This window comes from Euprymna scolopes, chromosome 3 (assembly GCF_053919585.1).
Source record: "Euprymna scolopes isolate OS-2025 chromosome 3, ASM5391958v1, whole genome shotgun sequence".
In the NCBI taxonomy this organism is placed as follows: domain Eukaryota; kingdom Metazoa; phylum Mollusca; class Cephalopoda; order Sepiida; family Sepiolidae; genus Euprymna; species Euprymna scolopes.
In genome coordinates, this window is record NC_136484.1 from 33163464 (window position 1) to 33181488 (window position 18025).

Sequence of the window (18025 nt, forward strand, 5' to 3'; positions counted from 1 at the left end):
CACCTGCCATGGAAATAACGATAAAACAAAGACAGGCTCGCAATGCCTCTTCTGTGGGAGAGAGGTTGCAGGGAAGAGAAAAGGGGCAACCCCCACTAAACCACAAAGTCTATTTTGTACTCTGTCAAGGCAGGATAGGCTGTTTTTAGCAGCTCCTGCTCAGATGTGGCAGGAGTACTCCATCCTTTAAAAATCTAAGATAACTTTATATGTTAGATGCTAATTAATTTCATTGCATTAACTTCTGATAAAGCTGTGTTGGATTTCCGAAATTATGCTGATCTGGGACAGAAGGAGTGAAATGCTATCGACACGTAATGCACGTAAATGATGAAAATGAGAGTCAGCATGGCGGCTACAGAAAAAAAAAGCACAAATACAAGGTGGAATCATAAAAGTTATCGTCCTAAAGAAAACAACACTATAGCTTTATTTTAAAACTTTTATTGAAAAAAAATCAATTCAGGTAACTTGATTATGCAGTAGAGCTGACATCTATTCAATGTAGCTGCCTTCAACCTCAATTACCACATAAATACGAGACTGGAACTGGGAGCATGCCTTTTCCCCAAGTGGTGGTGGGAGCTCGAAAATGGTGACGATCAGGCTGGCTTTGGTGTTAAGGGAGGTCATGTTATTGATGTTCTCGACATATGACCAAACAAAATAGTCCAGCGAGTTCAGGTCGGGGAAGGGCCAGTGAGAGAAGGGTACAAAGTCGTAGCACTCCTTCTGAAGACAAGCGTGGGTCTCTTTGGATTTGTGGGCTGGCACTGAGTGCTACTGCGACACCCAGGGTCTGCCAGCAACCACCTGATTGCACCAGAGGATCACCACACCTTTCAGCATCTACAGGCAGACTTTGATGTTGACTTTCAAGCCAACTTTAAAGATGTGAGGTGGCATGATGTGGCCCTCACTTGAAACCACACCAAACATCATAACCGTGGCTGGAAACTTTGTTTTCATCACCCTGAGAATGTCCCTGTTATTTGTAGCAATCCAACGATGCATTTTGAGGGTGCTGGCAATGGTCCTGTTGTCATAACTTGGATTGGTAGAGAGTAGGAGTTGTATAGCGGCGCATCTCTGATCTTGCTCGTTGAACATTGTGTCACTTTCAGACATGATAGAAAGCTCCTATCGCTCTTGGGATTTGTACACAACTGGCCAACTAAAAAAAAAAGAAAAAAAAAAAAAAAAGAAAAAAAAAAACAGAAAAAAAAAAGAAAAGAAAACCGGTTTTCATCAAATGGAATCATGTCGTCTAGAGCGACAATTTTATCATTCCATCTTGTAATGGCCAAAACAAAGATGGTTGGATACTCTACAATAAGAAAAGAATCCAATGTGGATTTTGATTTACAGGACAAAAAAAGGAGAAAACAATAATATTTCAAACGTTAAACATGTAGAAATTATTTTTGTGTCGATTTACTTTTATTATGTTTCTAATTTTTTTAAACATGGAAATCCAAAAAACTATCAGATGAGATAGATAATAAAAAGACAGATTGCCTTAAACAAATATGACATGGTTAAGTTTTACAAAATATCAACCTATTAATGGGTTATTTAAGATCAAATCGATTTCTAAAATTTGAATATTAGCACAGCACAAACTGTGAAAAACGATCAGTTAAAATTCAACATATTTTCACAACAAAAAACCGCCACAAAGGGAGGCAACTATAATTTTTATAATAAAAAATGCATAAAGACCTTATTTAGTTTATGTTTAATTTACTTTTTGATTTGAGTATTTTAAAATCTATAGAGATTCGAAAAAAAATAAAAATAAAAAAATAAATAAATAAAAGGACCAAAAATCAAATATATAACAAATAAATATTATCAAAGGCAAGATAAGTTACTCTTCTACCTAGCTTGATAAGTTTTTAGTGTTTTTACTTAATCTAAAATATTTATTCAGCTCGATAAAAAAAAAAAAAAAAAAAAAAAAAAAAAAAGTAATGTTGACCGGTACACAAGCACAAAGAAAAATGGCCACAATGTATTTATTATGCAGTCATTTTTTTTTATGCTTGTGTACAGGTCAACATTAATTGTTTTGCGAGCCGAATAAACATTTTACATTAAGTAAAAACACTAAAAATTTATCCAGCTAGGCAGAAGAGTAACCTATCTTATCTTTGGTAACATTTATTTGTTATACATTTGATGTTTTTACCACTTTTTCGAATCCCTGTGAATTGTAAACAAACCGGAGATGGTGTTTACCTGAATAGTGAATGTCTTCTTTTCCTCATCCAAACCAATATGGATCTCCAAAGGCAATTCTGGATCACGGATTGATTCTGCCGACACTTGGTGATAACGTAACTTTTCCAGGGCATCACTAGCATTGGAAATCAGTTCTCGTATGAATACCTAAAGAAAATGAGAAACCAAGACAATATTTTATTAAAAAAGAAAAAAAAAAAAAAAAAAAAAAAATAAAATAAAAATAAAACAAAAACTAAAAAAAAAAAAACTTAATTTTTACAAAATAGAAACTGGATTACTCATGAACGATCCAGATGTTATTTACAAATAATAATAATATACAAATTCACGCTTAAACATTATTCATCAAAATTTATATTTTGAAATTTTGTAGATGAGGATTAATTTATATTATTTGGATTACTATTCTCATCTTCTACTCAGAGGTAGAAGGGTAAAAGAAGCGGAAGACGATAGTGAGAAACATGCGTTGACAATCTGAATACCTGGGTAACATAAAAAATGATGAGCAACAATAAATTCATGAATGCCTTGAAAGAGAGATAGATGACGAACCATAGCTGTCAATGCCTGCACCAGGCAGGACATCACTTGATAATGATTTTCATCTTGACTGTTATTTTCATAATATTTCTCCACTGACTCACAACATAACGGTTAAAGGGGTTTATTACCAATGAATTTTAAGTGACAGTCTTGAGGGTTGAAGGTTCAATTCTTATTACAAGCGACACTACCTAAGAATAACAGAAAAAGTAACTTCTACCTGTTCATGACTGATGGAATGAGAATATTCTACCCTTGTGAAATAAAGGGTCTAGTTTGAAATTTCCAGGTTTAAAAAGATGCATCTGAATAGAAGGCCAAAGATCATATTGACCGAAACATTGTTAAAATAATGACTACGATGAGAATAGTAGTCTGAATGATCGAAGACAAATTATCAGAAATTATTTCTGTTCATTTAAATAAATGTTCATAGGGTGACCCAAATTAAATGCCACTCACTTATTCTGTAACCCAACTACAAGGTGCCTTCAATACATTTCCAGACTTATTTGTACAGGCATTTAAAATTGTCCTAGACTCTTCAAAATTCAGTATATTATTGCTATACATCTTGTGAAATGACTGACCATTTTTTATGATTTCAGGTTCAACTTCAAAATGATACTGATCTCGTGAGGATCCGTCGTGTGTATCGAAAGTTTTTGGCAGACATACAAACACACACACATTTTGCCTTTTTAGACTAGTGGGGGTGACCTGGTGTTGCACGGATGTGGTGAAATGAGTGTGTAGAATAAATGAATGAAAACAAATGGCATAAATAACCCTGTTTAAATATTTAAATTAAAAAAAAAAAAAAAAAAAAAATGACCGATATGTTGACGCGAACTTGCAACCTTAAGACAACACTATCAATATAACCACTGGTCTACGATTGCATCAGTGAACTAACATCGTTTTTTTTTTTCTATTTAAACTAATTCAAGAAAGAACTCTTTTCGTGCATGCGTATTTAGCTAAATTGTTATGAAGGAATGATTTTTGCTACCCTCCCTCATTGTGAATGTGTATTTCTATGGGAAATAATTGGCCGTTTTTTCTTATTTTCACATATTATTCGACCAAGACATCGCCCTTTCAGACGGTACTGGTCTCAACCCGGTCCGATGCCACAGAGAAATGTTTTAGGCAGCCATACAAACATATATTTAAACAGACAGGTGTGATTTATATAATAGACTAGCGGTGTTGCCCGGGTATGGTGAGGTGTGGAGGGGTAAATCAAAACAAGATGGAAAATAAAGAATAAGCGAAGAAAAACAAAATGGCATAAAGAACCTGTTTAAATGTTAAAACTTCTTAAAAAAAAAAAATCAGAAAAAAAAAACAAAAAAAAAACAGTGAACGTGATGGAAAAATTAAAAAAGAAATGAACGAAAAATTGACATAAATAACCCTGTTTCAATATTAAAACTTAAAAAAAAAAAAAAAAAAAAATAAATAAAAAAATCAAAAAAATCTGATATCTCGGCTCGAACATGCAATCTTAAGATAACAACGCTGCCACTATAACCACTGGTCTATGATCGCATCAGCAAAGTTACGTCGTTTTTTTAATATTTAAACTAATTCAAGAAAGAACGTTTTTTGCACATGCGTGTTTGGATAAATTGTCATGATTTTTTGCTACCCTCACTCATCGCAAATTACTATTTCTATAGGAAATGATTGATTAATTTATATCTGGCCAGGTCTTTAAAATTCATGTTTTCCTTTTTTTTTTTTTTTTTTGACAACTAAACCTGCTATTGCAATTGTTCTACGTCTACTCATTCAAAAACTTTCATCCATTCTTTCAATGTGACCAAACCAACAAAGTCTCCTGTTCTGCACACATCTCCTTATACTGTCCAGATTTAATCATAAGCAAAAATATTATTCAAAATCTTCCTTTTCAACTTATTTAACTTTTTTTTTCAAGATAAGACAATTTTCTATATACGTTTATTCTAAAACAGACACGGAAAAGCATTAGTTTTACTGATTTCAAATATTTAAAAAAAAAAAAAAAAAAAAAAAAGTTCCTGTTTTCATTTCTTTTTTCATCTGTTTCAACTCAAATGTTTTATTAAAAAAAATTGTAAGGAAAATTTATTTTTATGAATAAAAACAAATATCCTCTCTTAATTCTTGCTATCTATTGTATATAATAAGGATTAAAGAGAGAGAGAGAGAGTAAAAAAAAAGTAATTTTAATTTTCTAACAAGCCACACGTTCTTAAGATTATGACCCATTTCTTTCTTTTTTTGTACTTTCCCATGTCAGAGAAATTGATATCCGTTTATGCACTTTTGCTAAGGTTAAAAAACTTATCAACGAATAATTAAAGCAGCCTTTTGGTTTTATGGTTCACTCGTAGATTTAAACCTTATGCAGAAACTAAAATATATCATTCGTTTATTAAAAAAAAAAAAAAAAAAAAAAAAAAAAAAAAAAATGGAAACTTGTGTAGCATCAAGTGTTGATTTATTGAGATTGTCGGACTGATTTCCTCATCTTGGTTGTTATAGTCACAACGTTTCAGCCGTTTTGCCCTCCGGCCTTCATGTCACTAGTGACATATGGCCGAGTGGTCCTAGACGTTGTATCAAAGTTTAGTTACGCAAAGGTGCTGAGTTCAATCCTGAACGAAGGCAGTGAAAAGTAACATTCAAAAACAGAGAATCAGCAACTATGTCCCAGAGCCTAGCTGGAGTCCGAACACGGTACCCCCGTAATAATAATAAAGGGTTGGGTTCGAGACTCCTAACAAACGGTTCCCCAGTTCGATACAAAACACCTGATGAAGGCCGGAGGGCAAAACGGCCGAAACGTGACTATAACAACCAAGACGAGGAAGTCAGTCCGACAATCTCAATAAATGAAAACACCTCATTTCAAAAATACAGACATCAAGTGTTGCTTCCTTATTTTCATATGGCCACACAAGAAAGATTATGAACATCATAAAGTAATATATTTAAAAAAAATAATAGTCCATGAATAAAAACAGATTTAAATAAATATACATAATCAGCATGCAACTGTATTTCATGTATTTTTATCTTCTGTTGACTTTTATTTCACATGATTTTATTTTTTACAAGCCTGGGTACCCGGTAGTGCCCAGAGGTGTGTGTTGAGCAAAAAAAAAGTTGTAGTGGGCAGACAGGTTCGAACCTGTAACGCAAAGGCGGAAAAGAAAGTGGAGGTGTGTGTAAGAAAAATTGCGAGCACAAAAAAAAAAAGTGGTAGTAGGCAGGCAGGCTTAAACTTGTACCGTGAAGGAAGAAAAGAAAAAGAAAAAAGAAAAAAGTGATGCGTTAGGTGTTGCGGCCATCGCCAAACTGGAAGTAATGTAGGTTTAAATTACGGCTAGACAATCGAAAAGAGGCGATGACTTTTGCCCAGTTCAGGGTGAAGGAATTAATGTTTTTAGACAATTTTTGATATTTGTCGTCCGAAGGGTCAAGCTTCAAAATGATACCAATCTCGTGAAAATCCATCACCTCTGTCGAAAGTTTTTGCAAGATATGCATACATACATACATACATACATACATACATACATTTAAACAGACAGGTGAGATTTATATTATAGATTACTATATTTCCAGTGTTAATTCAACTCTTCTGCTTTAATATCCTATTTCTACAAAGTTAGGTATGTCTATTTGTATGTACAGGATTCACTCCTAAACTAATTAAATGATTATCATAAATTTTGGAACACAGCTCATATGCATAACGGTTCGTAATGTGGGCTATATTTAGTTTTTGTTTTATGTAAAAAGGGGCAAAAAAAGTGTGGAAACTATTTGTGAGAATATGGATACCTTCAATTTGTGAAATTTTACGAATAGATATTAGACATCAATTAATTAAAATTCCCAGAATTTAAGTTTTTTTTTTTTTTTTTTTTTTTTTTTTTAAATATTTAAAAGATTTTTAGGGGACACTCCTCCACTTTAAAATTAAAATATTTGCATGGAATTTGATTTATAGTTATTAGACACCAATTAAGTGAGATTCCCTGAAATCCGATTTCTTTTGACCCCACCCCTTCTTTAAAGCCTTAAATTTGAGACATTTTCTAGAATGAAAATCATGTGATAAACTTTGATCCAAATTGGAATTAGGATTCTAGACATAAGGTATAATAGCATTATATTTTGATTTTAATCTTCATAAAAGGAAAGGGGACACGTGAGTAGTGAAAAACTGTTTTGTTCAAAAAATTAATTTTATCTGTCTTGGGACAGGTATTCTTCTATTTCATAAACACAACACTTTAGTGGTTTGTAGAGTGAGTGATGTATGACTTATTAATATACAATTTTTATTTTTAAAACTCACTTTAATAAATAAGTTAATATTTATAATTTTAAATCACATTCCAAATAATTTCGTGAACAAGGAAATCAATTAAAAAAAGAAAAGAAAGTGCAATTATAATTATTTTTTAAATTTTAATTAAATGAAATGTTACAATGGATTAGCAGTGAATGAAAAGTCAGTGTTCCACTTTAACATAAAAAGTAAGAGTTAATGTTTATTTTTAAAGGTGAGCCATATGTTGTACTGACACTGAGATTACAAAAGCCACCTTCCTATTCACGATAATAGAAAAACAGCTTTCTAATATATTCAGTATTCAGTTATGTCTACGTGATAGACATTCAAAGATTATATAATTTGCATTTTTTTTTTTTTTTTTTGTAAAACGAATTCATTATCGTTTTCATTTTACCTACAGTTCTATTTCCGGATATTTTATATATTGTGGTGTAATGCTTAGCATTTTAAACGAAAAAGGTAAATTGATTGATCTATACCAGTGAATTTACCTTTTGGTTTTCTTAATTTCCCCGATGAACACCAAGAAACGAGTTAAAACTAGTTTAATATATCTATACATTTTCTTATTAATACTATTCTTTTTAGTATTAATCAGAGAGTAAGAAAATAAAAGGTTGATAAAAAAGAAAGAGTTAAAGTATTTAACTTGTTTCAAATTTAGCAAAGTCAGCTAAAGTGAAAACAAAACGCAATACTGCAATATCATAATTTTAGACATGATAATATGATTGATCGCTGATCCTCCAGCTTATATATATATATATATATATATATATATATATATATATATATATATATATATATAATATAAAGCTGAACGTCTGTGTGTGTGTGGTCACGAACAGGCCACCTTCGAGGAAAACTGTTGTTCTTGGCCTTCGGGCCAAGATCAAAGTGTAGTATCTATTCCGGCAGATACTGCAAGCAAAGACCCTATGTGGGGGCGACCCCACATATAAGACCTTGGTCAATGTAGGGGGCAACCCTTCAAACCAATTGTCACTATTCAGCTCCCCTACTCCCCGGGGAGTTGGTCCCCATTCCCCCTTCACATTAAAAATCGGCCTTGTGCCTAATTTGCTCGGTGGGGGAGCAAATAAATACCTGGTCACGAATAAGCTCCTATATGGTTGACTATTTTAAAGAACTGATTACATATAATGGTAGAAGATGTATCGAGGATCAGGAATGGGTATGTTTGATCTGGCAGAACGGTGGTTCATAAAAATTGTGGGGTCCGCGTTCGCGCCTGGCACACAAAGTATGGAAATAAAAAGTGAAAAAAAAAAAACGTTTACAAGGGTTTTTGATATAGATGTACATAAGAATACTTTGATAAATATGTTTCAACTTAAATAGGGATGGTATAATAAAATTGCGGGGTCTGCGTTCGTGCCTGTACTCCATGGAATATGGCACAAACTTTAACAAAGACTTTTCATGTCTATTTGCGTAAGTATACTTTGATAATTATATTTCAGTTTGAAGAAATATGGTATAATAAAATTATTGGGTATTCGTTCGCGTCTGACCTCCATAGAATGTAAATATGTCACAAAGTTTAACAAGGTTTTTTAAAAGGGGTGAGGGTCCACAATAACACCTTAACTTTAATCTAAATTCATGTTAACTTTTATTTATTTTTTTGAGTTGAATCATATTGTGTTGAATAAATTCACCTCATAAATTCACGTTCTTATTAAAGTGAAAGCCAAAAAAGTCGGAACTTTAGACAATTCTCGACACAAATTTTGCATAACTCTGTTTTTTTTCCTTTTCCACTTGCACGTGGCACTCTTTCGAAAATAGATAAATAGATAAATAATAAAAAATAAGAACGTTACTTGTTATCATGCCAAAAGAAGGAAAAAATCCTGCTCACGTGATTACGTGTCTTTTTAAAAACATTTACATAACCTTTTTATTTATATATCTGTTTAAGTTTTTTTTGTCAGTGTACTAGAAGGAATTCAGATGATTACAACCCTTTCTGCATGTTCTTTACATTACAATAGTACAACCCTGAATCCGACGCCGCAATACTACACCGTTCAATACTGTAAAACTGAAATGAAACTGTTCTGCTTGAAAAGGGCGCCATTTTCTTCTTATTCATATTTATATCGATTCTTTGCTTTAAAAAACTAAAGTAATTACGGGTTTACTTTTTTAATATCCCATTTTGTTGTTTCGGATTATTTTACTAAAATAAGTAAAGCTTCATTATTTTTCAAAACTGTTTTTGTTTCTTTGTTTTTCGATATTTCGTCGATATTATTTAGTAAGAGTATTTAGCAGAAAAGCCAACAAATGACACCCGAAAAAATAAATTTACAAGAAATAAATGTTACCATAGACAATAAAAGTTCAGTTCATGTTTTTTTTTGTTGTTTTGAAATAGTTTTTAATGCTCTTTACTTGAAATAATTTCAGCAAACGGAAATTAAAACGAAATTTGAGGCGATAACTACTTATATGAATTTTTATGTAAACTACACATGCCATAATCGAATATTCCTCAAGCACAAAATAATGGAAAACATTAAAATATGTTTATAAATATTCCTTAAATTGTTAACACAAAATGCTCAGGTGCCCCTCCTTCAAATTGAAAATGGAGTTCTCCATTTCAAACTCGCTGCCATTTTGATTTTTTTTAAACCATTTTGAGAATTAAAAAAAAAAATTTTTTTTACAAACAACTTAAAAATGCAAACCAATGAACTTTTCTACCATAAAAGTAACTTTTATTTCTTGTATATATATATATATATATATATATATATATATATATATATATATATATATATATATATATATACATTTTCTCTTTGTAAGGAAACATCATTTTGTTGGTCACTCTTGGCTACGAATGGAAACAAAGTTGATATAAAAAATATATTTTCGCAAAAATTATCTTTACTTTCATCATATTTTGCTTAGGGTAAAATTTTTGAGTATCAAAACCTATCTCTTTACAACGCCCTCCTTTCCATAACTTATCACACTTTCATCAATCAGTCCATTTTCTGTAGGCTGTTTTTGAACCCAGTCAACGACGGGTACTTCTGCTAGTTTTTTGTTTTTTTACAAGGTGGTCACCACTTATCAAGGACCGGAAGCCACTCAGGGATAAGGGTTATTGTAAGTACAGTACGTTAGTGTGGATATTTAGAGTGTCTACTTAAGGGGGCGGTTCATCAGGAATTTGTTAACGTTGAACTTGAACACATCCAAGTTGTAGTTAGGAGGGAAGCAGGCAGACAGAACAGAGTTCCACAGGCGTGCAGTTCTAAGAAAGAAGCTTTGTTCATGGAATCTACGTTTTGATTTAGGCATAGATAAAGAGTGGAGACAGTTTTTGACAGTGGATTCAGCTAGACAGGTGTTTTTTGTAAAAGATTGGCGAGGGGGGGGGACCAGAGATTGGAGTTCAGACGAGCACTTGCCATGGAAATAACGATAAAACATAATATATATATACACACACACACACATAGGATTCTACATTGCGAGTGAAACAGTCGCATTTACGATTGATTTTTTTAAAGTGGCAACTAGAAATAATGAAACGCTTATCTTTTGGCGATTGTATTTCTTTCACCAACAATCTTTGAATGAAAAATATCTTTTCAACATTTTTTTTATATATAAAACGAACAAAGTTAAATTATTTAAACAATAAAAGTTTAATAGAACTTTTTTTTTTAAACGAAGGCTGTTTAAAAAAATATCTGAAGAAATTAGAATTTCTTGTATATTTAGAATTACACTTATCAAAAAAAAAAAAAACACAGAAAAATCTTTATGATGTACATACTCGTCACAGAACTAAGATGTCATATTCTAAAAATCATGTGGGTTTGGCTAGTAAACAAAAAGTTTACTGTCAAAGGTCAACAAAATTTCCTTTGTAATTCCTTTCCAGTTCCCTGTTTTCTGACCATACCAACATGCAGAAATTTAAATGTGATGATAACAAACATCTTGCTACCAAACTCTCCATCAAGACTGCACTTATAAATCTGACCCATATCACAGTAGCTCCTTACTCTCCAGTGGCAATGTGTTTTGTTTGGAATAAAAAATAAAAGTATTTGTAATAGCGACATAATTCAACAATATGTAGAATTATAAACCACCTTTTTATCTATTTTGTCTAATGCCTAATTATATATGGTGCAGGATGGTTAATGCTGTTTATTTATTTACTAGCATAAGTGCCCGGCATTGCCCAGGTGCTTGGAAGTGGTAGTAGGAAGGCAGGCTCGAACCCTTACTGCATAGGAGGAAAAGAATGTGAAAAAAATGTGACGTCTTTGCTGTTACAACCACCGCCAAACCGGAAGTGACATAGGTTTAAATTAAGGCTAGACAATCGAAAAGAAGGGATGACTTTCGAAAATATCGGCGAAAAAATCGACCCCTCCCTGTAGAAAAGTGCTCAGTTGAAGGTGAAGAAATTAATGTTTTTAGCCAATTTTTGATATTCGTCGTCTGAAAGGTCGAGCTTAAAAACGATACTGATTGTGAAAATCCGTCGCCTTTGTCGAAAAGTTTTAGGCAAACGTGCAAACATACATACATAAATTTATATATTTATAGCTCAAATTTTCCACCCAAACCGATTAAAAAGCTTGCCCTATATCTGAATACCCTTTATGTAAAATTTCAAATGTTTAGATCAGAAATTGTCTGAGTAATTTGGTAGAGACCTCAGAGGTCAATTTTTTTTTTTTTTTAACTTTGATCCCTATTATGACCCTTTAACATTTATTGTTTTGGTCTCAAATCAAGTTATTAAGTTAGATCCATGTCCAAGGAACCTATATTTAAAATTTCAAGTGTTTAAACCCAAAATTGGTGGAGGAGTTTGGTAAAGTTCTCAAAGGTCAAATCGTTGAACTTTGACCCCTTAACAACCAAATTTCTGGCTGAAAACGGATTACAAAGATTTTCCCAAATCTCAGTACCCTGTATATCAAATTTCGAATCTGTAGACTGAAAATTGACAAAGTTATTACATAGGGAAATGTACACAGACACACACAGACAGACACGTTCACTTTTATATATATACTAGCATGGGTGCCCGGTGTTGCCCGAGTGTTTGGAGCAAAAAAAAAAAACAACAACAACAAAAAAAAGGTAAATTTTTTTTTAACTTTGACCCCTATTATGACCCCTTAACGTTTATTGTTTTGTGCTCAAATCAAGTTATTAAGTTAGATCCATGTACAAGGAACCTATATCTAAAATTTCAAGTGTTTAAACCCAAAATTGGTGGAGGAGTTTGGTAAAGTTCTCAAAGGTCAAATCGTTGAACTTTGACCCCTTAACAACCAAATTTCTGGCTGAAAACGGATTACAAAGATTTTCCCAAATCTCAGTACCCTGTATATCAAATTTCGAATCTGTAGACTGAAAATTGACAAAGTTATTACATAGGGAAATGTACACAGACACACACAGACAGACACGTTCACTTTTATATATATACTAGCATGGGTGCCCGGTGTTGCCCGAGTGTTTGGAGCAAAAAAAAAAACAACAACAACAAAAAAAAAGGTAAATTTTTTTTAACTTTGACCCCTATTATGACCCCTTAACGGTTATTGTTTTGTGCTCAAATCAAGTTATTAAGTTAGATCCATGTACAAGGAACCTATATCTAAAATTTCAAGTGCTTAGACCCAAAATTGGAGGAGTTTGGTAGAGTTCTAAACGGTCAAATTGTTGAACTTTGACTCCTTAACAGCCAAATTTCTGGCCGAAAACCGATCACATAGATTTTCCCAAATCTCAGAACCCTGTATATCAATTTTCGAGTCTGTAGACTAAAAATTGACAGAGTTATTGTGTAGGGAATTGTAGTCAGACAGACACGTTCACTTTTATATGAATAGATTTAAATTTTACTGAACAAAAATGTATGGCAGAAGATTGAGAAATTAATATAATGCATTAAGTTAGTTAATGAAAAAATAAAATTAAACTATTTATGCTGCACCCTGTATATATATATACATATATGAAGAAAGAGATAAAGGTTCCTCAAACGCAGAAAATATGCACGAAATCTATGTATATAAATTAGTAGCGTTTGTGCGTGTGTGTATGTATGTGTGTACAACTCTCCTACAGTCCACACTACTGGACCAATCATGACCAAACCTAGGATGATGATAATCTCTGACCTAGGAATGCTGCACAGCATTTTTCAAGGTCAAGATCAAAGGTTAAGGTCATGTGTGGCACTTCATAAACTCACCCACCTAAGAATGGTGCACACCAAGTTTGGGTACATCACCATGGCGCCAGCCAACTTCTTTGTGAATCTGAATCAGATCACCCCCATCCCCTCAAACAATTAAATGTTAACGATTGTGATTCTTTGTAATTGTTTCAATTTTTATGTGTAATAATACTCCTGAAGGAGTATTATTACACATAAAAATAATACTCCTACTATAATTATTTTATAATTACACATAAAAATAATACTCCTTCAGGAGGCAGTTAAAATTTTTTAAACACCTTAAGAAATAGTTGCTTTTACATCATCCACTTACTGCAAGAGTGCCTGAAAAGAATGGGTATCTTTGCTAGTACAAAATAAACTTTTGAATAACAATGCTTTTGTATTTTTATATTCCATGACAAACTATACACACACGCAAACACACACGGAAGAGAGAATGCCAGTCTCTAAATGGCTATGTGCGGGATATTGTTAAATATGCGAATATATCAAGTATGTTTTCATAGACTTGAAAGTGTAGTATCCGAAATGGTCGTGCACGCATACACACACACACACGCGCGCGCACCCGCCCACTGACTGACCGGGATGAGTGGCTGGTGCTGATGCCCATGGATAGCTCAGTTAGCTTACATCAAAGTGCAAGTTAAGAGTTTCACTCGAACGATTTCTTTCTTCACATCTGACAGTTGAAACGATAATTAGAGCTTGCCTTGATAAGGTTCTAGCCAGGAATGAGTTCAGCAAATGGCCGCTTGGGAAATGCCCTCCATACCCATCAGGCACGGAGTATGCTCACACTGCAAGCAGAGACTGACCAGTCGGCTGGCACCTCTCTTTGATGATAGCCCAAAAGAGTCGAATCAGGCAGAGCTGGGCCTATTAAGGTCCAACATAATGACCACATTGGTCACCACCCTACAAGTGATGCATGCACATTCCCCTCCGTGCCCACCACAAGTGGTGTGTTAGGATAGGGATTCTGGTGGCTTGATGCGGCTGTGGGGGCGAGATTGTTTGGTTTTGATACCGGTGGACACGGTAGCCGTGAAAGCGATAAAAATGGATAATAAATGGTAGATGCAGATAAGAGATAGTTAAATAAGAGACTTTCTATAGAATCAAGGCTTTGGATTCCTAGGGTGTGGGGAAAGGAAGACAGTTTCAACAGAAGAATGTTAAATAATGCTAGGAACTCTTTAGTGGGTGAAGAGCATAAAAGTATTTGTCAGATTTATGAACTGGTAGTGCTATCAGTAGCAACGGAGTTGATCCATAATATAGTGTTAGGGTGGGGTTGATTATGTAATCAAACATATAGATAATTATTTTCGATAGATTATATAAACTAGTACATATATATGCCCTCTGGTGACATTTTTGTGAGCCAGAGAGAATGGGATGGTATCATAATCAATGAACATATACTACTGCCCCCTCTCCTCCCCCGGAGGTAATACTACGCTATCTTTTTTTTTTTAAATTTGTTCTTTATACTTGGAGATTGACGCTTATGAAGACCCAGAGGCCATTCTAGGATAAGGGTTAATGAGTGTTAGGTAGATGGTGAGACAACACCGTGGTGATCAGTAATGGTGGAACTTGGGTAGAGTTTAATTATATAAGGGGAAGGTTCAACAAGAATTTATTTACATTAACTTGAAAACGATCATGTTATAATTAGTTGGGAAGCAGCTGCATGGTACTGTGTTCTGTAGACGAACAATTTAAGGGGGAAAAAACAACTTTGCACATGGAATCTTCCTCTTAAGAAAGAGGTAATGCCAGAGGATGGTCTCAAAAGAATAGATATGACATCGATTGCCCGTCCACCCTCACTAAAAACAAGTTTTGATATGCAACTCAGATGATAACAAATAACTCTGGAGAGCTATATGTTTTGGTTTCGATTCTAGCTGATGGCACCCAAATCACACACACACGTGTGTGTGTGTGTGTGTGTGTGTGTGTGTGATGAAAATAATGGAAATAGTATTCCGACGAAATAGAGAGATAAAAAAGGGAACAAACCAAGCTATGTGTTCATCAACGTTTCATCAGGATGAATAAAATTAAGAAAACAAAACACCAGTACAAATATTTACATAAAAAAAAATATTTTCAAATATTTGTACTGATGTTTTGTTTACTTAATTTCATTTATCCAGAGGAAGTCTCACAATAAAGACGAAACGTTGATGAACTTGATTTGTTCCTTCTTTCTTTTTTTTTTATCTCACTTTCTCTCTCTCTCTATATATATATATATATTACTTTTCAAATTACTACTATACAACATAATCAATAGAGAATTGGCTCTATAATAATAAATACGAAATCTGCATAAATTATTAAACATTTTATGGCCGGGCAACGCCAGATAGCCTGCTAGTAATAACAAAAAAGCTTTATTGTAACATAAAATTGTCAATGGAAACAGCAGGAATTTTCAAAAGTTAATGTAATTTTATAATTAACTATATATATATATATATATATATATATATATATATATATATATATATATATATATATATATATATGTATATGTATTTTTATTTGTTATGAAAGAATTCAATAGAAATTTTACTGCTAATCTGTTCAATATCAATAATAAATTAAAAAAAAAATCAATAGCTTTAACAGAATTTAAAACATTGTTGTATTTAAAAACAAAACTAATGAGAAATATTTTTTGTGCTTAAATCGTTTATGATATGAGCCTGGGTTTTTCAGTGAAAATCTATATATCTATAAAAGTGAAAGTGTGTGTGTGTGTGTGTGCATACATTTTCCTACCAAACTACTCTGTCAATTTTCAGTCTACAGAATCAAGATTTGACATATGGGGTTTTGAGATTTGGGAATCAGTTTTCAGCCAGAAGTTTAGCTGTCAAGGGGTCAAAGTTCAACGATTTCACCTTTGAGAACTCTACCAAACTCCTCCGCCAATTTTGGGTCTAAACACTTGAAATTTTAAATGTAGGTTACTTGGACATGGATCAAGCTTTTTAATTTGATTTGTTAAGGTCATAATTAGGGTCAAAGTTTTAAAAAACTTTGACCTCTGTGATCTCTACCAAATTACTTAGCCAATTTTTGGTCTAAAGATTTGAAATTTTACATAAAGTGTATTCACACATAGGGCAAGCTTTTAAATCGGTTTTTGGCCGAAAATTTTGCTGCCAAGGGGTCAAAGTTAAAAAAGTTTAACCTTTGCGGTCTCTAGCAAACTATTCAGTCAATTTTGGGTCTAAACATTTGAAATTTTACATAAATGGTATTCAGACATGCAACAATCTTTTTGATTAGTTTTTGGGCAAAAATTTGGTTGCCAAGAGATTAAAGTTGAAAAAGTTGACCTTTGCAGACTCTTCCAAACTCCTGTCAATTTTGGGTCTAAACACTTGAAATTTTAGATGTAAGTTACCTGGACATGAGTCAAACTTTTTAATATATATATATATATATATATATATATATATATATATATATATATATATGCACAAAAAGTTATGATGAACAGTATATGGGGCCCGAGCAAAGCTGGGCTGAACTGCTAGTGTGTATATAATTTTAGTGATTTCTTCATCACCTTTTCCTACTTTTTACTCTTTTCCCTCTCACTTCCTCATCCAGAGATGTAGCAGACATCATTAATGGACTAATGCAGACTATAACAATATGCAATATTATTATGCAATATAGTATTTATATAATAATGATTTTGTTATATGTACAAGTTGTGTAAGCATATTGTTGAGGAAATGTTATTTTTATTACAGTAGAAATAGTTTTACTTTATATTTTCTATGAATTTACGAAAAATGGCAAAAAATGGACAAATAGGACAAAAATGATAAGTGAAAAACCTAGATAAAAATCTCACAAAGAGTTGATCAAAATTTTGAATATAATACATAAAGAGAAAACATTACGCAATTTGTTAAATTTAAAAACCAAACAAAACAAAACAAAAAACATCTATATATATATGTAGATCAGGGTCCTCAGCTACCCTCCCCCCTTTAAAAAATGATATTCTAATTTTAAGTTGATTACATGCCGTCACCTTGAAAAAATCCTAATTATTTTAGAATTTAAAGGGAGGGGGGGATTAGTTTTGCATATAGATTTAATGTAAAATAATCCTCCATTTCTGGGTGATTCTATCTTTTTAAAGCACTTAACTAATTTTTTAATCTCTAACCCCAGGTCTAATTGGCAAAGTTGTAAACTCGTACAAAATCACCTTAAAAAGTTAAATTGTACAGAATTTATTTCCCAATAGAAAAAAAAAATGTTAACAGTTAAATTGTTAACGTTACAATGGCTTGCAATTAGAAGGGATTATTTAGCATTAACTTGGGCAGAACTTTTAATGCTTGCTACAAATCACAATCAAGGATTTTTTTTTTATTGGTTTTGAAGATTTTACAAATAATAAAAAAAAAACAAAAAAACTATTTTATGATGAAAAAAAATGACTGATTTTAAAATATTTTTTTTTCTTCAGTTATTTAATTATTTTTCTTTTTTTACTTTTTTGGAGGTTCCCAAATATAATTAACATTAAATTGTAATTCTAATACTATAACTTACCTTCT

The 18025-nt window shown here is 32.6% G+C and overlaps 1 protein-coding gene across 1 annotated transcript in view; it reads right to left on the bottom strand.

The window, feature by feature from the left end:
• The window catches only part of LOC145254560 (heat shock protein 75 kDa, mitochondrial-like), a 421952-nt gene that overhangs the window by 202781 nt on the left and 201146 nt on the right, over positions 1-18025 (bottom strand). The window contains exon 4 of the mRNA XM_080113123.1: positions 2242-2391. Within this exon, the coding sequence (XP_079969249.1) occupies positions 2242-2391 (150 nt within the window). The remainder of the gene's footprint in view (positions 1-2241; positions 2392-18025) is intronic.